This window comes from Phyllobates terribilis, unplaced genomic scaffold (assembly GCF_046119375.1).
Source record: "Phyllobates terribilis strain yellow unplaced genomic scaffold, ASM4611937v1 Scaffold_5__5_contigs__length_657084704, whole genome shotgun sequence".
Lineage (NCBI taxonomy): Eukaryota > Metazoa > Chordata > Amphibia > Anura > Dendrobatidae > Phyllobates > Phyllobates terribilis.
Window position 1 is genome coordinate 386,464,370 of NW_027362765.1, and position 22,475 is coordinate 386,486,844.

Genomic DNA, 22,475 nt, shown 5'->3' on the forward strand with positions numbered 1-22,475 from the left:
CACACATACTAGGCTTAGATACAGTACAGTGGCTCAGAAGACAGTATCGCACATACTAGGCTTAGATACAGTACAGTGGCTCAGCAGACAGTATCACACATACTAGGCTTAGATACAGTACAGTGGCTCAGCAGACAGTATCACACATACTAGGCTTAGATACAGTGCAGTGGCTCAGCAGACAGTATCACACATACTAGGCTTAGATACAGTACAGTGGCTCAGCAGACAGTATCACACACTCTAGGCTTAGACACAGTACAGTGGCTCAGCAGACAGTATCACACATACTAGGCTTAGATACAGTGCAGTGGCTCAGCAGACAGTATCACACATACTAGGCTTAGATACAGTGCAGTGGCTCAGCAGACAGTATCACACATACTAGGCTTAGATACAGTAACATGGCTCAGCAGACAGTATCACACATACTAGGCTTAGATACAGTACAGTGGCTCAGCAGACAGTATCACACATACTAGGCTTAGATACAGTACAGTGGCTCAGCAGACAGTATCACACATACTAGGCTTAGATACAGTACCATGGCTCAGCAGACAGTATCACACATACTAGGCTTAGATACAGTACAGTGGTTCAGTGGACAGTATCACACATACTAGACTTAGATACAGTACAGTGGCTCAGCAGACAGTATCACACACTCTAGACTTAGATACAGTACAGTGGCTCAGCAGACAGTATCACACACTCTAGGCTTAGATACAGTACCATGGTTCAGTGGACAGTATCACACAGACTAGGCTTAGATACAGTACCATGGCTCAGCATACAGTATCACACACACTAGGGAGGCTTAGATACAGTACAGTGGCTCAGCAGACAGTATCACACACACTAGACTTAGATACAGTACAGTGGTTCGGTGGACAGTATCACACACACTAGGCTTAGATACAGTACAGTGGTTCGGTGGACAGTATCACACACACTAGGCTTAGATACAGTACAGTGGCTCAGCAGACAGTATCACACATACTAGGCTTAGATACAGTACAGTGGCTCAGCAGACAGTATCACACATACTAGGCTTAGATGCAGTACAGTGGCTCAGCAGACAGTATCACACATACTAGGCTTAGACACAGTAACATGGCTCAGCAGACAGTATCACACATACTAGGCTTAGATACAGTACAGTGGCTCAGCAGACAGTATCACACATACTAGGCTTAGATACAGTACAGTGGCTCAGCAGACAGTATCACACATACTAGGCTTAGATACAGTACAGTGGCTCAGCAGACAGTATCACACATACTAGGCTTAGATACAGTACAGTGGCTCAGCAGACAGTAACACACATACTAGGCTTAGATACAGTACAGTGGCTCAGCAGACAGTATCACACATACTAGGCTTAGATACAGTACAGTGGCTCAGCAGACAGTATCACACACTCTAGGCTTAGATACAGTACAGTGTCTCAGCAGACAGTATCACACACACTAGGCTTAGATACAGTACCATGGCTCAGCAGACAGTATCACACATACTAGGCTTAGATACAGTACAGTGGTTCAGTGGGCAGTATCACACATACTAGGATTAGATACAGTACAGTGGCCCAGCAGACAGTATCACACACACTAGGCTTAGATACAGTACCATGGCTCAGCATACAGTATCACACACACTAGGGAAGCTTAGATACAGTACCGTGGCTCAGCAGACAGTATCGCACATACTAGGCTTAGATACAGTACAGTGGCTCAGCAGACAGTATCACACATACTAGGCTTAGATACAGTACAGTGGTTCGGTGGACAGTATCACACTCACTAGACTTAGATACAGTACAGTGGCTCAGCAGACAGTATCACACATACTAGGCTTAGATACAGTACAGTGGCTCAGCAGACAGTATCACACATACTAGGCTTAGATACAGTACAGTGGTTCGGTGGACAGTATCACACTCACTAGACTTAGATACAGTATAGTGGCTCAGCAGCAGTATCACACATACTAGGCTTAGATACAGTACAGTGGTTCGGTGGACAGTATCACACTCACTAGACTTAGATACAGTACTGTGGCTCAGCAGACAGTATCACACACTCTAGGCTTAGATACAGTACAATGGTTCAGTGGACAGTATCACACACACTAGGCTTAGATACAGTACCATGGCTCAGCATACAGTATCACACACACTAGGGAGGCTTAGATACAGTACCGTGGCTCAGCAGACAGTATCACACACACTAGGCTTAGATACAGTACCATGGCTCAGCATTCAGTATCACACACACTAGGGAGGCTTAGATACAGTACCATGGCTCAGCATACAGTATCACACACACTAGGGAGGCTTAGATACAGTACCGTGGCTCAGCAGACAGTATCACACACATTAAGCTTAGATATAGTACAGTAGTTCGGTGGACATTATCACACACACTAGGCTTAGATACAGTACCGTGGCTCAGCAGACAGTATCACACACACTAGGCTTAGATACAGTACCATGGTTCAGCATACAGTATCACACACACTAGGGAGGCTTAGATACAGTACCGTGGCTCAGCAGACAGTATCACACACACTAGGGAGGCTTAGATACAGTACCGTGGCTCAGCAGACAGTATCACACACATTAAGCTTAGCTACAGTACAGTGGTTCGGTGGACAGTATCACACACACTAGGCTTAGATACAGTACAGTGGTTCGGTGGACCCCTCTTGCGCTGTCTCATACTCACATTTTTAAAGCCTCTGTACAGAACCTGAAGTTCTTTTTTGGTAAATTTGGATTGTTCCTGTAGTTGCTCCAGTCCCTCCGGGCGGTGACAGACGGTGGACAACTCAAAGTCATCCTCTATACTGTCTGCAAGAGCGGAGAGAAGAGGCGTTAGAAGAGGTGGACGAGGCCGGACACGACGATATCTACATGATGTTCAGATTCCGCTTCCACAGAATCCCGCTTCCCCAGTCCTGACCCATAAGCACATTAGATACAGTGTGAACTCCCTGCCGCTGCACCACATGTCTAATCCCATGTGCCGGACATTTACCGACTGCCAGAAGACACCACAGAACTTAGCGCCCATCAGAGGGGCATTGGCATCAATCTCTTCTTTGCAGGATGAGTCTTTTAGGCAACATTCACACAGCAACCCCGCATCTCTGCAGCTCTCTCTTTATATATGTGAGCGCAGGTCACTAGGTGGCAGCATAACATATTACACCAGCATGACTGCTGTCTGGCTGTGACACATAAAGCTCTTGCCCACCAGTCCTGGCTCAGATTTGCGGTATAGATTGTCCATCCAGCACTTGGTGCAAGCTTCTTCTACCTAGGACCCCTCTCTTCAAGTATAAAGAAATGTGACACAAATTTCCGCTGATAAAATAAACATTAAAATGCTGCCCTCTAATTTTCGCCGCCCTAGGCGCTTGCCTATAAATGTCTATTGTTAAATATGGCTTGCTAATGTCTCTATTCAGTACTGTATCATAGAGATACTCTCTGCTAGAAGCATAGGGTCCTAAAATTACTCTATTAGCTGTTATTTCTGCCCTATTTGCAGTGTATAGAGATGTTTGGCCTTATTTAGGAATAAATGAGTACATTTTTTTTTTAACGAAAAAAAGTAAAAAAATTCCTGTGTCAGATTAGAATCTGTCATTTAAAGCAGACATTTTAAAATGTAAATACAAATTATAAAAATACAACAATATTCATATATAAAAATAAACATAAAAAGTCTATTGGTTCAATCACTTTTTGATATATTATGATCGTACTTGTTGTAAGGACCATTTCTGAATGCGGAGAACATAACACCAGCCTGAACCTCCTGTAGTCTGTGCCAGCGAGTGTGATATGAACAAGGTACACGGTAACACGAGCGGTCTGACCCAGAACACTACACCGCTGCTGCCGCTGCCAGAGGATTAATCTCTCATTAAATGGGATTGAAGCCGCTCTAATTCATGTCGGCTAATTTGTAGTGTAACCGGCTCATAGCGAAATCCAGATCAATCAAGAAAAATAATGAAGATTACATGAATGAACAATAGCAGAGAAAGAATGAGCCGAGAATGTGTCGTTTGTTATATAAACTGCTCAGAATGTATCATATATAATATCTATCTTGTATTTACACTATATGGAGAAAAGTGCTGAGATACCTCTATATTCCACCTCCCATATCTCTATGGACCTTGTCAACTGGGTGTGTAAAGTGGAAGATTCTGGATTAGAGGACTTGGCTTGCTATTGTTCCGGTGTCCCTAGTGACAAGGACCGGGTCGATGCTGATCTATAGGAAGAGGAAAACCCAAAGTTGTTTAAAATATGTTAGATGTGTGTTTGTGAAATTGTTTGGTGTTTTGCAGGTTCCGGGTGGCTGAGGACGGCAATCGTTAAAGAAGGGGGAAATGTAAGGAAGCGGAAGTGCTGCCCACGATCCCACCTTGGAGATATGTAAAATGATGTCATGTATTGTGGTGTTTGAAATGTTTTATGATTTATATTAGTGATAGAGTTGTGATCTGCCCAGCACTAGGTAGTTATGGTAACAGGAAAAGGTTGGAGTTAATGGTTGAGACTAGCCCAGGGGGGACTAGCTAAGTAAGGGCACAACAGAGTTTCCGGGTTGAATGTCAGATAGGGACAAGCCTGTAGTAGTAGCAGACCACAGGTCTGATTATGTTGGCAGACCCCCATGTGGTGGGTGCATTTGTGGCAAAAGGGAGATGACCGAGGCAGGTAGTAAGCCACACGAAGGAAGCAACAACAAGAAGGATGTGGAGTCGGTCCAGAGTGAGAGAGAGAAAAGGAAGAAGCCTAGCAGGACGGCATGGAGTTGTCTTATAGGACCAATCACTGCACTTCTAGACTAGATGCACAAGTCGGATCCTGGCCCGTAATTCAATAGAAAGTAGACTTGGCACTCAATACAGTGAAATAATGTCATTTATTGATAAACAGCAATTCAGAATAAACGTTTCGGTACACTGGAAAAAAATTCCTATACATAGTATTCAGTGAAATCAAGAGACATTGTAAATAACATGTTATAGGAGAAAGAAAAATAAAGAATGCAAAGAAAAGTAACCAGAGGAAAGTGCATGGTGAAAACCGAAGTAGCCACATCTAGCATAAAATATTATAAACAGGACAATAGGGTAGAATATACAGAAAAGAGAATGTGTCTAGAAAAGCCAGGATGCCAAATAAAACCAAATAAGGAGAAACATTGGGAAAAATGTAAAGCACAAAAGGGCTGAATATGTCATAGACACCTATATGTGTCTGTTATACACCGGGCGTGATGGAGGGGGTCTAGGGGCCGGATGTTATACACTCGGGGATGGTTGAAGGGGTCTAGAGGCTGGATGCTATACACAGGGGGGTGAGGGGCTGGATGTTAAACACCGGGGGTAATGGGGCTGATGTTATGTATACAACTTGGACAATGTGGCCGAGCCGAATATTATACACTGGGGGAGGCAATGGGGCTGGATGAAAAACCTAAATTCAATGGCTAAGATGTGGGGTCCTTTACTTTTCTCCATATAGTGTGTGTCTACGAAGAAAAGAAAGCAGCACTATACTCAGAAAGGTGTAAACAGGGATCAAGCATCAGCTTACCAACTCTATCCTCCTGTGTATAACCTGAAAAAATAGCAACACTCTTCTATCTATCCATCTATTATCTATCTATCATCGATCTATGGATCATCTATTATCTATCTATCATCGATCTATGGATCATCTATTATCTATCTATTATCGATCTCTATCTATATATCATCTATTATCTATCTATCATCGATCTATGGATCATCTATCTATCATCTATCTATATATCATCTATCTATCTATAATATATCATCTATCTATTATCTATCTATCTATCCATGTATCATCTAACTAAAAAATATATATGGTGCAGCACAAGCAAGCTTAAAAGGAGATGGTGGGTGCAAAGCCTGATAGGCATGAATAAACCTCAGCTATATCCAGTGAACATAATGGCAGCACTCCTATTTTTCAATAGAAATTCTGTGGTCCATTGACACAAAGTCACAGTCGCAACGTTTCGTTCCAAAGTGAGGAACTTTCTCAAGCAGTGCAATAATCATCAAGTGAATTATAAATAGGTGCAGCAATTAAAAATAATGATAAATACAATCATTTCATATAAAGTACTCATTCACAATACATAATTTTACAAACATTCATTCCACATGTACACTCTATATTGTGGTAACTCATTATTTTAGTGCTCGAGCGTGTATAAAGTGCTAATACCATCATAATTATATTAATTGATGATTCGTCCCACCTGTGTATAGTTTACATATAACAATAGCTCATCCCATTAGCGTCTTCATTACTTTCAGAACCACGCCTTGTTCGGCATCCTTGTATTCTCACTGCGCATATCCACAAACAGTGAGAACATGGGAATAAATCTCAAGTCTACTGCGTCACCGCTACGATTATGTGTCAACAAACCACAGAAATTCTATTGAAAAACTGGAGTGCTGTCTGTAACTTCACTGGATATACACACGTGGTCAAAATTGTTGGTACCCCTCGTTTAATGAAAGAAAAACCCACAATGGTCACAGAAATAACTTGAATCTGACAAAAGTAATAATAAATTAAAAATCTATGAAAATGAAGAAATGAAAGTCAGACATTGCTTTTCTGCTTCCACAGAATTTAAAAAAAAATTAAACTCATGAAATAGAACTGGACAGAAATGATGGTACCCCTGAAAATAATTTGACAAAAGGGACATGGTAAATCAAGTTGTGTCCACTAATTATCATCACAGGTGTCTACAATCTTGTAATCAGTCAGTGGGCCTGTATATAGAGCTACAGATACTCACTGTGCCTGTATATAGGGCTACAGATACTCACTGTGCTGTTTGGTGACATGGTGTGTACCACACTTAACATGGACCAGAGGAAGCAAAGGAAAAAGTAGTCTCAGGAGATTAGAAAGAAAATTATAGACAAGCATGTTGAAGGTAAAGGTTATAAGACCATCTCCAAGCAGCTTGATGTTCCTGTGACTACAGTTGCACATATTATTCAGAAATTTAATATCCATGGGACTGTAGCCAACCTCTCTGGACGTGGCCGCAGGAGGAAAATTGATGACAAATCAAAGAGACGGATAATACGAATGGTAACAAAAGAGCCCAGGATAACTTCTAAAGAGATTAAAGGTGAACTTCAAGTTCAAGGAACATCAGTGTCAGATCGCACCATCCGTCGTTGTTTGATCCAAAGTGGACTTCATGGAAGACGACCAAGGAGAACACCATTGTTGAAAAAAAATCATAAAAAAGCCAGACTGGAATTTGCTAAACTACATGTTGACAAGCCACATAGCTTCTGGGAGAATGTCCTATGGACAGATGAGACAAAAATGGAAGTTTTTGACAAGGCACATCAGCTCTATATTCACAGATGGAAAAATGAAGCATATCAAGAAAAGAACACTGTCCCTACAGTGAAACATGGGGGAGGCTCTGTTATGTTCTGGGGCTGCTTTGCTCCATCTGGCACAGGGTGTTTTGAATTTGTGCAGGGTACAATGAAATCTCAAGACTATCAAGGGATTCTAAGAGAAATGTGCTGCTCAGTGTCAGAAAGCTTGGTCTCAGTCGCAGGTCATGGGTCTTGCAACAGGATAATGACCCAAAACACACAGCTAAAAACACCCAAGAATGGCGAAGAGGAAAACATTGAACTATTCTGAAGTGGCTTCTATGAGCCCTGACCTAAATCCTATTGAACATCTTTGGAAAGAGCTGAAACATGCCGTCTGGAAAAGGCAACCTTCAAACACGAGACAACTGGAGCAGTTTGCTCATTGATTGCAGTGATTGCCTCAAAAGGTTGTTCAACAAAATATTAAGTTAAGAAGAATCATCATTTCTGTCCAGGCCTATTTCATGAGTTTATTTTTTTTTTTAATTCTGTGGAAGCAGAAAAGCAATGTCTGACTTTCATTTGTTCATTTTCATAGATTTTTAATTTATTATTACTTTTGTCAGATTCAAGTTATTTCTGTTACCATTGTGGGTTTTTCTTTCATTAAACGAGGGGTACCAACAATTTTGACCACGTGTGTATCTATCTATCTTCTATCATCTATCACCTATCTATAATCTATGTATCTATCATCTATCTATCAATCTATCATCTATCTATATTTTATCTATTATCTATATTTAATCTATCTATTATCATCTATCTATCATCTATTTATCTATCATCTATCCATCTATCAATCACCTATCTATATTTTATCTATTATCTATATTTTATCTATCTATCATCTATCTATCTATTATCTATCTATCCATTCATCTCAAGTTTCAAAAGATCCTTTTATTTATCACCAGAAATGTGCTGATATCAGTTCTGACTTCCCCTTCCCCTCTTATTGTTACAACTCTCCTGTTAGGTTTTTTTTAGTTTGCTGGTCACATGACCAGTTTTGCCTATTTAATCCGGCTCCGCCCTCCTGGCATTGCTGGACTTCATTTGTATTTACTACTGTTGAGCTAGCTTGGTGCTCTGTTGCCGTTCTCTGTTAGTTTTGCTAGGTCTTTTGACCTCTTTACTTTTTGTTGTGCGTTTGTCTTTGACTGCTACGATTTCTGCTAGGAGGTGTCCAACTTTTCCCAGTCCCTAGTTCTTGTAGGGATCCCTCCCTCACATCTATAGGTCTGCGTTCAGACTAGCCGAGGACTTTAGCGGGTCTGATCGCAGGATCAGGTTCCCCGTTACATCGTAGGGATCTAGTTTAGTTCCAATGTAGGGACAGATCTCCTGTCTTTCCTTAGTCTCTGTAGCAGATCATAACACTTATCACAGCAGGGGGCAGCAGTGAGCTCAGTAGGAAGCTCCTCCCATGCTTACCAGTATTTGCATGATTGGAGCAAACTTCAGATTCAATTTATGATATTTTTCATAGTGATTATTTTCAAAATGTCTTTCCCATGTATCTTAGGGACGGCTGTAGATTCACAGACATTAATATCGACAGTCAGAGAAATTTCCCTTTAAGACGCAGTTTTGTAAATTTCTGACACAGCTCTGATGTGTAACACAAGTCACAAACACACAGAATAAATGAGAAAGTTGTCACTTGCTTTCACTGACTGAGGGAGTGTCCGGGGGGCCGCAGCACGGTAACAGTTTGAGGATTCGCTGCTTAAAAGCTTTTTTATTTTGGTTGGGAACATTCCCTGAAATTCACCAGGACAAAGCAAAGTATTAAATGAGGAAATAACACGGCGGGACGAGCGGGACAAGGAACGGACGCTGGGGACAGACAAAAAAGAACGGGGGGGATTATCTAATAAAATGCCCAAAAAGTCATGTAATCACAGATTGTATAGGGGTATTCCCAATGTGGAGAGTTATCGCCTATCCACAGGATACCTTTCTGATTGGTGGGGTTTCAATCACTGGGACCCCCAACGATCCCAAGAACGGGCTCTAAAAAGCCGCATAGAAATCAAGCAGTGGCCCCTCCATTCATTATTTATGGGGTGGAGGGAAAGGGAATGGTCCGAAAGTAATGGTCACTGCTTCATTACAATGGGGTATTGTTATAGAGCCTTGCTGTCAGGATCGGCGGGGTCCACTCTTCGTGCACATGACATGAGCCTGTTCCATACCGTGCGGCGCCATCTGCTTGTACAGCCGGCACCTGAGTCTAACAGCCGGGATCGGGACTAACTCCGATCTCAGTAGCTCAGCTCGAGAGATACTGCTGTCAATTGTGACAATGGCATTTACGAGGACGGAAATAGGTTGCCAACGGCCTAGACAAGGCCCCTGTGTCTGCCATGTCTGTACACCTATGCAATATTACAGTATTACAGTGTAATGAAAAAGATAAAACAAAAACAATGGGGGAAAAAAACTACAGGCCTCATTTATAAAAAATGTCTAAAAGAAAAACCATCTTTGTTTCCCCTAGCAACCAATCACAGCACAAGTTTCAATTTATAAACTGCTGTGGTACAATGAAAGCTGTGCTGTGATTGGTTGCTAGGGGAAACAAAGATGGTTTTCCTTTTAGACACTTTCGATAAGTCTGCAACTATGTATCTGATTTCTATATCTATCTATCTACGTACAGTATATATATACACAGTACAGACCAAAAGTTTGGACACACCTTCTCATTTAAAGATTTTTCAGTATTTTCATGACTATGAAAATTGTACATTCACACTGAAGGCATCAAAACTATGAATTAACACATGTGGAATTATATACTTAACAAAAAAGTGTGAAACAACTGAAAATATGTCTTACATTTTAGGTTCTTCAAAGTAGCCACCTTTTGCTTTGATGACTGCTTTGCACACTCTTGGCATTCTCTTGATGAGCTTCAAGAGGTAGTCACCGGAAATGGTCTTCACTTCACAGGTGTGCCCTGTCAGGTTTAATAAGTGGGATTTCTTGCCTTATAAATGGGGTTGGGACCATCAGTTGTGTTGTGCAGAAGTCAGGTGGATACACAGCTGATAGTCCTACTGAATAGACCAGGGGTCCTCAAACTGCGGCCCGCGGAGGACTTTTATCCGGCCCGCCGGGCTATGGGCGGAGGATGGGAGAGCGGTGTCAGCGCCCGCCCTTCCCCTCGCTTTCTCAGAGCCCCGGCAGCCCGATACTTACCTCTCCTCGTGCCTCCGCAGATCCGCTGTCTTTCTGGTCTGCGCTCCCTGTGACGTGTCAGGTCAGAGGGTGCGGTGACGTCTTTACACCGCGCCCTCCCCTGAGCCATCACAGGCAGCGCAGAGCGGGAAAACGCCGGAGTACAGACCTGAGCAGCGGCAGCAGGTGAGGAGGAGGGAGGTGAGTATTGCATTTTTCTTTTAATGTATGGAGGCATGGGACATAATATTAGGGGTGACATGCTGCATGGGGCATTATATGGGGGAGTGACATGCTGCATGGGGTATTATATGGGGGAGTGACATCCTGAAAGGGGCATTATAACGACAGGGGAGTGATATCCTGTGTGGCGCATTATATGGGGGGGGGGGTGACATCCTGAATGGGGCATTATAACGACAGGGGAGTGACATCCTGCATGGGGCATTATATGGGGGTGGGGGTGACATCCTGCATGGGGCATTATAAAGACAGGGGAGTGATATCTTGCATGGGGCATTATATGGTGGGAGAAAGGGACATCCTGCATGTGGCATTATATGGGGGGGTGACATCCTGCATGGGGCATTATAAGGGGGAAATAGCCTGCCTATTAAGGACCTATGCTGCCTATTGGGGACATTTACCTGCCTATTGGGGACCTTTACCTGCCTATTGGGGACATTTACCTGCCTATTGGGGACATTTACCTGCCTAATGGGGACCTATGCTGCCTATTGGGGATATTTACCTGCCTATTGGGGACATTTACCTGCCTATTGGGGACATTTACCTCCCCATTGAGGACCTATGCTGCCTATTGGGGACATTTACCTGCCTATTGGGGACATATGCTGCCTATTGGGGACCTATGCTGCCTATTGGGGACCTATGCTGCCTATTGGGGACATTTACCTGCCTATTGGAGACCTATGCTGCCTATTGGGGACATTTACCTGCCTATTGGGGACCTATGCTGCCTATTGGGGATATTTACCTGCCTATTGGGGACATTTACCTCCCTATTGAGGACCTATGCTGCCTATTGGGGACATTTACCTGCCTATTGGGGACATATGCTGCCTATTGGGGACATTTACCTGCCTATTGGGGACCTATGCTGCCTATTGGGGACATTTACCTGCCTATTGAGGACCTATGCTGCCTATTGGGTACAGTTACCTACCTATTGAAATACCGGTTGATTTAACTTTACTTGTTCTTCATTTTAAATATTGTATTTGTTCCTGTATTGTTTTTGTTACGTCAAAATAAGATATGTGCAGTGTGCATAGGAATTTGTTCATAGTTTTTTTTTAAAAAAACTATATTCCGGCCCTCCAATGGTCTGAGGGACAGTGAACTGGCCCCGTGTTTAAAAAGTTTGAGGACCCCTGGAATAGACTGTTAGAATTTGTATTATGGCAAGAAAAAAGCAGCTAAGTAAAGAAAAACGAGTGCCCATCATTACTCTAAGAAATGAAGGTCAGTCAGTGCGAAAAATTGGGCAAACTTTGAAAGTGTCCCCAAGTACAGTTGCAAAAACCATCAAGTGCTACAAAGAAGCTGGCTCACATGAGGACCGCCCCAGGAAAGGAAGACCAAGAGTCACCTCTGCTTCTGAGGATAAGTTTATCCGAGTCACCAGCCTCAGAAATTGCAGGTTAACAGCAGCTCAGATTAGAGACCAGGTCAATGCCACACAGAGTTCTAGCAGCAGACACATCTCTACAACAACTGTTAAGAGGAGACTTTGTGCAGCAGGCCTTCATGGTAAAATAGCTGCTAGGAAACCACTGCTAAGGACAGGCAACAAGCAGAAGAGACTTGTTTGGGCTAAAGAACACAAGGAATGGACATTAGACCAGTGGAAATCTGTGCTTTGGTCTGATGAGTCCAAATTTGAGATCTTTGGTTCCAACCACCGTGTCTTTGTGCGACACAGAAAAGGTGAACGGATGGACTCTACATGCCTGGTTCCCACCGTGAAGCATGGAGGAGGAGGTGTGATGGTGTGGGGGTGCTTTGCTGGTGACACTGTTGGGGATTTATTCAAAATTGAAGGCATACTGAACCAGCATGGCTACCACAGCATCTTGCAGTGGCATGCTATTCCATCCGGTTTGCGTTTAGTTGGACCATCATTTATTTTTCAACAGAACAATGACTCCAAACACACCTCCAGGCTGTGTAGGGGCTATTTGACCAAGAGGGAGAGTGATGGGGTGCTACGCCAGATGACCTGGCCTCCACAGTCACCAGACCTGAACCCAATCGAGATGGTTTGGGGTGAGCTGGACTGCAGAGTGAAGGCAAAAGGGCCAACAAGTGCTAAGCGTCTCTGGGAACTCCTTCAAGATTGTTGGAAGACCATTTCCGGTGACTGCCTCTTGAAGCTCATCAAGAGAATGCCAAGAGTGTGTAAAGCAGTCATCAAAGCAAAAGGTGGCTACTTTGAAGAACCTAGAATATAAGACATATTTTCAGTTGTTTCACACTTTTTTGTTAAGTATATAATTCCACATGTGTTAATTCATAGTTTTGATGCCTTCAGTGTGAATGTACAATTTTCATAGTCATGAAAATACAGAAAAATCTTTAAATGAGGTGTGTCCAAACTTTTGGTCTGTACTATATATATATATATATATATATATATATACACAAACCAGAGAAACCTGACCAGCACCTCCTAGTGTGAACTGGTGCCAGCTGCCGTAACTATAAAATATTTCAAAAGGATGCAGCAGCACACCATATGGCCAAGATATGTCTTAACAATGAAAATAATGAAAATATTACATCTAAACTGTTTTGCTCAGCAACAAGTACTTACAAAAAACGAAGGTTTTTAGCACATAAATTGGCCAATTCATGTGTGCCCATCAACCATGGCAAGGTAACCTCCCCCTGATGGGTAACTACTCTGCCTTACATGCCACTTTTGGGCTACAAGCCTACAACTAAATGGACAGACATGTCTTCTTCTGGGCTAAAAACACCTACATTTAATGGGGAGGTTACCTTGCCGTGGTTGATGGGCACACATGAATTGGCCAATTTATGCGCTAAAAACCTTCGTTTTTTGTAAGTACTTGATGCTGAGCAAAACAATTTAGATCTAATATTTTCATTGTCAAGACGTATCTTGGCCATATGGAGTGCTGCTGCATTCTTCTGATATATATATATATATATATATACATACAGTATATAACAGTTATGCTTGTGGTGGTACCAAATATAGATAGATAATAGATAGATAGATAGATAGATAGATAGATAGATAGATAGATAGAAAGAGGGCCGCCATCAGGGATGACTGCCCTTACTGATGTATGGGGCCCGGTGACCAGAAGCAAAAAGGGGGGACCCCGCCAGCCCAAGCCCATGGCTCGGGGCCCCCCCTCTCTTTGTTTCTGCTTACCGGGCCCTTAGGACAGAAGCTCAGCGCATGATGCACCCGCCAGACGGAAATGAGTGCTGTACCTTTAATCCGCCGAGTGCATCATGGTCCTGTGACAGGCTGTGTGGCTGTGCTCGCTCATCTTCAGTCTGTTGTGGCTGGGGATGGCGGCAGGCGGTCAGGCAAGTGTGTGTGTGTTAGTGAGCAGTGTGTCTGTATGTGATAGTGAGGGGGAGGCTGCTGAGAGGGAGGCTACTAAGAGGGGGATGCTGCTGAGAGGGAGGCTACCGAGGAGAGGCTACAAAGAGGGATGCTGATGAGGGGGAGGCTGATGAGAGGGAGGCTGATGAGGGGATGCTGATGATAGGGAAACTACTGAGGGGAGGCTGATGAGAGGGAGGCTGGTGAGGGGAGGCTGATTAAAGGGAGGCTGGTGAGGGGAGGCCTATGAGAGGGAGGCTGGTGAGAGGAGGCTGATGATAGGGAGGCTGATGAGGGGATGCTGATGAGAGGGAAACTACTGAGGGGATGCTGATGAGAGGGAGGCTGGTGAGGGGATGCTGCTGGGAGGGAGGCTACTGAGGGGAGCCTACAGAGAGGGATGCTGCTGAGAGGGAGGCTACCGAGGAGAGGCTACAGAGAGGGATGCTGCTGAGAGGGAGGCTACCGAGGAGAGGCTACAGAGAGGGATGCTGCTGAGAGGGAGGCTGATGAGGGGGAGGCTGATGAGAGGGAGGCTGATGAGGGGATGCTGATGAGGGGATGCTGATGAGGGGGAAACTACTGAGGGGATGCTGAGGAGAGGGAGGCTGATGAGGGGGAGGCTGATGAGAGGGAGGCTGAGGAGAGGGAGGCTGGTGAGGGGAGGCTGATGAGAGGGAGGCTGGTGAGGACAAGGTGCAGAATGGAGTTTTTCCAAGAGTGGGCGGGGAGACTGAGGAAGGTTCAAGGGGTGGAGGCGGTGCTGGGGTGGAGACTGAGCGGAGTCTCAAGGGGGCCCAGAAATTTTGACAGTATGGGCCCTGAAATTCCTAGTGGCAGCTCTGGATAGATAATAGATAGATAATAGATAGATAATAGAAAGCTTGCCTCCATCCTTCAAATCATACAAGACGTTGTCCCCGAAATATACAAATGCCATCAACAGACCAGAGATCAAGGATAAGCTCCAACGCTTCCATAATAATGTGTACGAACTTAACCCAGAAGGAGTTCACCTAGCAGCTAGGGACCTTAACGACATACTCTATGCCATGGCAGAAATGTCCGACCTGAAAAGATGCAGCAACAAAAGGCCGGGTAAGCAAAATCCCAACAACTGGTTTGACAAGGAATGTAAAGCTACAAGGAAGACCCTAAGAACGGCCTCAAATAAAAAACTCAGAGACCCAAACAACCCCACCCTGTGAGAAGCCTACCTCACCATACACCGAAATTACAAATCCATCCTCAAAAAGAAAAAGCAAAACCACATTTCCACCAAACTCCTCCAACTCCAAGATGCCCTTGAAGACACCAGCTTTTGGGAATTATGGAACCATCTAGGATCCAACCAAAAAAGCAACAACCCCTACATCCAGAGCGGTCACATCTGGCTCCAGTACTTCAAGGACCTTTACAAAGACATCCCAAGCGAAGACCTGAACCCGGAACAAACTGAAGGATATGGAGGAAAATATTTCCAAAACCCTCTGGATACACCAATTACATTGCCAGAAATAACAGAAAGGATCACACTGATAAAAGGTAAAAGAGCCAGCGGCCCAGATGGGATCCTCCCAGAAATGCAGAAATACAGCCCGCCAGACATCCAGGCTACAATAGCAAAACTATTCAATATTGTACTGCAGGCTGGGTACTTTCCCAAAAACTGGAACCAAGAACTGATAACCTCAATACACAAAAATGGGGACAAGTACGAACCAGCAAACTACCGAGGAATATGTGTCAGCAGTAACCTGGGGAATCTCTTCAAATGCATCCTGAACAAGAGGATCCTGACCTTCCTCACCCAACACAACATACTCAGCAAAAGCCAAGCAGGCTTCATGCCAAATCACCGCACCACCGACTACATCTACACCCTGCACAGCCTCATCAAGAACCACGTCCACAATACAAAGCATGGGAGGATCTATGCCTGCTTTGTGGACTTCAAGAAGTTCTTCGATTCAGTGTGGCACCCAGAAATATTCCTAAAACTGCTGGAGAACAGAATAGGAGGCAAAACATATGATGTCATCCGAAGCTCCTACACTGAGAACAGCTGCAGCGTGAGGGTGAATGGAAGGAGGACGGCCTATTTTCAACAGAGCCGAGGAGTGCGACAGGGCTGCAGCCTCAGGCCAGCGCTCTTCAACATTTACATCAACGAGCTGGCGGTGGCTTTGGAGTCCTCCTCAGCACCAGGACTCACCCTCCATGACACAGAGGTGAAATTTCTGCTGTTTGCTGATGACCTCGTGCTGTTATCACCAACTGCGAAAGGCCTCCAGGATAATCTTAAAATCCTAGAGACCTTCAGCACCACATGGGTACTGCCAATCAACCAGTAGAAAACTAATATAATGGTTTTCAAGAAAAGAAAACAGAAACCAGAAGGCCATCCCCCCGTCACAATAGACAGCTGTCCACTTACAGAAACCAACAGGTACACCTACCTGGGCCTAGAACTCAGCCAATCAGGGAGCTTTAAGCAAGCCATACAGTTGCTGAAAGACAAGGCGTGTAAAGCCTTCTATGCCATCAGAAGACGTCTGTACCATCTCAAGGCACCTGTAACCATCGGGCTAAAAATCTTTGATACCATCATTGCCCCAATCCTTCTGTACGGAAGCAAAGTCTAGGGTCCGGTCTCATACCCAAACTGGTCAAAATGGGACGCTGGACCAACAGAAATATTCCACATAGAGTTCTGCAAACACCTCCTCCAAGTCCATCGGAGCACATCAAACAGCGCCTGCCGAGCTGGGCCGATATCCGCTACAACTTGTGATCCAGAAGAAGGCGCTATCATTCAAGGCTCATCTACAAAGTAGTAGCCCCAGCTCCTACCATCAGAAAGCCTTGCTACACCAGGAAGCCCCAGGAGAATGAAGCCCCCCCCCAACAAAAATCACCCCAAACCAGCCTGACCAAGCCATCAACCTGCATGGCCTGACAAAAGGTGTTATCGGAAAGATGGTACACAAAGACAAAGAGGAATATCTCAGCGTCTGGAGGAACGACATTAACAAATCACAGAAACTGACGATATACCAGAACCTACAGAGGGAATACAAACTGGCCCCATATCTAGAGAAACTCGAAACCCCCCAAAGAGCGACAGATCCTGAGCCGGTACAGACTGAGCGCCCAAAGCCTACTCATCGAATCCGGGAGGCACCAACAGAGCTACATGCCCTGATAGTGCAGACTCTGCCAGCAGCGCCCCCAGGAGGACGTGGAGGATGAGGCCCACTTCTTGCTGAGGTGCCCCAAATACTCCGCAGTGAGGGACACTCACTTCATGAGACTGTCCGATCTCCTCCCAGACTTCACCTCCATGGAGGAGGAAGACGAACTGCCTATACTACTGGGGGAAGAGGAAGGTGCAGCGGCCATAGCAGCTCAATATGTCAGTACCTGCCACAGACTAAGAGGAGCCTGATATGTCATGGACCCTCGATACCCCACCCTGGGCGTTACTATCCCCATCCCCCCCATTATTTTACTTTACCACTTGTTTTGGCAATGCTAACATGTACTTAGTCCTGCCAATAAAGCCCATTTGATTTGAGATAGATAGATAGATTGATAGATAGATAGATGATCGATAGATCGATAGATAGATAGATAGATAGATACTATAGATAGATAGATAGATAGATAGATAGATGATCGATAGATCGATAGATAGATAGATAGATAGATAGATAGGATAGATAATAGATAATAGATAGATAGATATTTTTTTACCATTTTTTATTAGTCCTCCCTAGGGTATAAATATTTGGTACCACCAGGAGTGTAACTGTCCAAACTAATAATATGTCATAACATTTATCCCATACACTGAAAACCCCCCAAAAAGGCAGAATCACAGGATTTTTTGGCCACTTCACCTCCCCTCCCCAAATAAATGGAATAAAAATTAATCACAAACTCATGTGGACCCCAAGATGGTAAGAAAAAAAAACCTTGTTGTACCGCAAATAAAAACAGAACAAGCCGTTATACAGATTTCTAGATCAAATGATAAACAAGTTATGGCTCTTGCAAGGAGAGGAGGAAAAAGCGAAGAGCGGCTCATTGGGACCCTGTATACACCTGGAGCCGACCCTGGTCCCACTAGTCGGACCCCCACCGATCAGAAATAGGCGATAACTGTCAGTGTTGGGAATACCCCTTTAAGTACATATAGTAGTTACAAGGGACTGTTTATGTACCATTCTTTTCTTTAACTGTCCGATAATCCAGAACATCTGAAAACATGACACTTATGCCGGATTAAAGGAACTTTATTGGAACTACCTATCTGAATGGTAATCGTCGTACAAGTCCTGGACGTCCATTCAAAATGGAACAATTTTGATGTTTGCATTAAATGATTGCAAATGTAGTGCTTTTTTTCTCTCCAAAGTCACTTTATTAGATAATCCATAACATAAAAGAGCATTAAGCTGTTTCTGTGCATTTATATATGTGGCATCATATCTCTGTAGCCAGCAAACCCAGCACCTTTTTAATTGATCTTCATTTCATTTTTTTTTCCTAAGTGGAAACCTACAATTTGCTGCTGTTGACGGATCTTTTAATTTTTTTTTTTTCCAATGTAGTTATTTGAAAACAATGATTTCCTGCTGAGAATAAGATGCGACTGATCATTTCAAAGGGGTGACCCTTTAAGGAGTTTATTAGATGTTAGAAATAATAGCTTGTGGTCACTATCAGATAAGTGGTGCCATCCACTGACTAGTGGCAGTGTCTGGTACTGCGGCTCTCTCCTCATTAAAGTGAATGGGACTCAGTTGTAATATCTGGCATAGCTTCCACCAAATATACAGGGCTGTGACAAGTATCTCTTTCGCCTGCTTGCTGACGGGTTCCATTTGGCAATATGTATTATCCTACCACTGCAAACAAATAAGCACCAGCAATAGAAAGTGCAAAAAACATTAGAAGTAATGAATCTATTAGAAAGATACTGGATTGCATAGAGCCAGAGATGAGTCATGGAGATTGATGTTATTGCATCTACTTCAATTAATTTTTCAACTTTTTATTTTCTCCTACATAGAAACAGCTTGTATTTACTCACAAATAACCATGGTGCTTCTCGACGAGCGCCAGCTTCAGTGTGCAATATTGACATTGACATTCAGCGTATCATGCCCAGAAAAATAACAAAAAAAAGTTTAAAAAACAAACACAAAACAACTTGTCACGAATGAAGAATGTGATTTGTTTTGCTTTTAGTTGTAAGAGTTTATAATATAATAATAATGGGCAGTATATGTGCTAATAGGGATTACGGACGTCAGAAAGTGGGGTCCCCTCCACCTCCCCCCCTCTCCAATGGATTTGCCTTGATCCTGCATTATTCTGTCACTTCTACATGGGAATGGCAGCTGTGAAATCCTACATGCCCCCTGCAGTTGGTGATTTTGGCAGCCTGCTACATTGCTGCATAATGCAGGGAACCAAGACAGCAGCAAGCAGGTTGCAAATAATCCAACTTGTTCAATCCCTATTTTAGGTGAACGAATGGAATCGAATCCATTACGAATTTCCCCAAAATTTTGGATTCTGTCAAAATGATGACTGGGATTTGGATGAATTCTTTTGAGGGCCAGGAAGGGGTTAAAAAAAAGTGAAACTCTCCTGTACTAGGTCATCAGCGGATTCTTACACCACCACCGCCGCCACTGCGACAGCTCGCCTGGTCCTCTCTGCGGGTCTTCGGTTCTCCCACCGCCAAGACTCACAACTTCATGTGGGGGACAACACAAGTCATTGGCTTGGGGAGCTGTGGTGGCGGCGTAATAGCATAAGGAGAGAGGTGAGGACTGAGGAGAGATCAGTATATTCTGTTTTTATTTTTTAACCCCTTCCCTCTCCTCCGATTATTTTGCCTTTGGGTCTGGAGAGACCTCAGAGCATAAGGCTGTGTTCCCACTATGAGCTTTTTGGTGATTTTTTGATGTTGTAGATTTTCTGCACCTACACATTTTCAAAAATACGCAGACTAAAAAACTCACCAAAAAAAACTCATCATGGGAATATAGCTTTATAAACATTTCTCATGGCGATCAAGACACTTTCTATTTGGACTGAATCAAATCTGAGAGCCAATTTGAGTAAATTTGCCCAAAACAAATTTTAGGAAATGTTACTGTACTCATCTCTAACCCCTATGCCTTAATACTATGTATTGAAAAACTTTGTATTTTTTTTTTTGGGGGGGGGGGCTATGAAGAAGCCAGCAAAAGAGACCTAAGCCACAATGTAGAATTGCATTTTTTTTTATATCCCCTTCACGTAAAATGAAGATTTTTTTTTTTGCTTTTTATATTATTTTGATTTGCAATTTAATTCTTTTTATCAGTTGCCACTTATAGGAAAAAAAATCACGGCTGCTCCCATTTTATTTCCGGGTTGTGCTTTAGTAAAGCAGATGTGTTTTTTTATTTATTTTTCATAGTATTTTCTTTTACAAATTAATTTTTTTTTTCTAGTCACAATCACATCACTATTTTTTATTTTCTAGCTTGCCCTTGATGAAAACTTGAAACTTTGTTGCACTTTTTGTCTACTTTTTCACTGCAACAAACTAGCAAATAGATTCACACATTTCTGGATCAACTCAAATTGTTTCCACTTTTACAAATATTTTGGAAGCATCAAAAGAGACTCGATGTTTCCTCTTTCTAGTAACTCCTCTTATTCCACGTTTTCATGGTAGAATTACCCTCAAAGCGGATCTAGAAGAGAAGCGAATGGCGGACCTAGCAATTAGCAGCTTTGGGCTGGTAGAGAATTCTCTTTACGTACTTTCCACAGGGGGCTTTTACTTTGTGAGCGTCTCAAATGGTCACGAGAAAGGAAAGAATAATTTCCCTACAGAGTCTCAAAAACAAACTGTTGCTAAGGGAAGAACAGAATGAGTTCAGATGGATATTCCACATGTGTCAAACACTAATAAAGTCCTGGAGTTTTCTCTCCGTAGACCCCCGGTGAACCCCGGTCCCTGTATTTTTAGACCTGTCTTATTACTTTGTAAATATTGAACAACCAATGACCTTTTACATAAAATGTTCCAACTTATTCTATTTATGTGGCCCAGATATGTCTCGTTTTACAGCGCCGGTGAGGCATTGGGGATCTAATGAAAGGTATGGACAGGCGGGCGCTCATGACAAGTTGTGTTGTGTTCTTCTTCCACGAACTCGAAGACTAAAATAATAAAAACGTGAGAAGAGAAGGCAAAAAAAGCAAAGTGGTCAGCAGGCAAATCAAGTCCAACATGCAATTTATTAATACAAGGACAGACGGTGACTTAGGAGGGACAGACAACAAATGGAAAAAGCGAACGAAGCAGCAATGGTGGTGGGGAAGTCATTGACTCGTTAGGCAAGAAGAAGCATATATTCCACAGGAGATGGGACAGTCATAGGAGAAGAGGTAATGAGAAAGGACAGGGGATTATGTGCTGTATATTGAGGATATCAGAAGTCTCCCAAACCCTTTGAGGACAAGTTTGCTTTGGATCACCTAATTTCAGATCAGGATCCTCCAACAAAACACCCAATTGTAAAAACTTTCCAGCCTTATAATACCAACTCAATTGCAAAGCGTTCCCCAACAATATACCAGAAGAGGCAAATAATCCAAAAGCTTTGATGGGCGAGGTGTTTGGTTTTTTTAGGAGATTTTGGAGCAAAAACATTGAGTAAAAACTCTCCAAATCCTCCTGAAAATCCAAAAAACATAGAAGTTCTGCTCAGATTCTGCACCAAAAACTTAGCAAAAAGACTCACATTCCTTGAGGGTAAGGTGCACAAGACAACTTTTTTTGCGGCGGCAGAGCCACCAAGCTTTTCTACATGAAACTGCTTCAATAAAACACCGATGGTCTTTTTCCTGAAATAGCTTTTCTGATGGCTTTACCGCTAGCGTCATTTCTCTGCACTTTCCACCATATTGGCCATATCCACTAGGAAGTTACATGCTACTTCTTTTAACCGCTTCATGTTTTCTTTAAAAGTTTAAAAGAAGTAACAAAAGACTGAGCATGAGCACAGCAATGTCATTTATACATTGCTGTGCATTATGTTCATTTTTTGTAGTCGCTTCGCTGCGCTTTTTCAGTTGGCTTGAAGGCGGAATCCTCCTGAAAAAGACTTTGTGTGCACAT

The 22,475-nt window shown here is 43.2% G+C and overlaps 1 protein-coding gene across 8 annotated transcripts in view; it reads right to left on the bottom strand.

The window, feature by feature from the left end:
- Nucleotides 1–22,475, bottom strand: part of KCNIP2 (potassium voltage-gated channel interacting protein 2) — a 654,874-nt gene that overhangs the window by 59,790 nt on the left and 572,609 nt on the right. For 6 of the 8 annotated variants that reach the window (XM_073684931.1, XM_073684932.1, XM_073684929.1 and 3 more), the window contains exon 2: nt 2,727–2,851. In XM_073684931.1, the coding sequence (XP_073541032.1) occupies nt 2,727–2,851 (125 nt within the window). Of the gene's footprint in view, nt 1–2,726; nt 2,852–9,151; nt 9,252–22,475 lie in introns of all 8 variants that reach the window. The other 2 variants (XM_073684924.1, XM_073684926.1) reach the window with 2 other exon arrangements.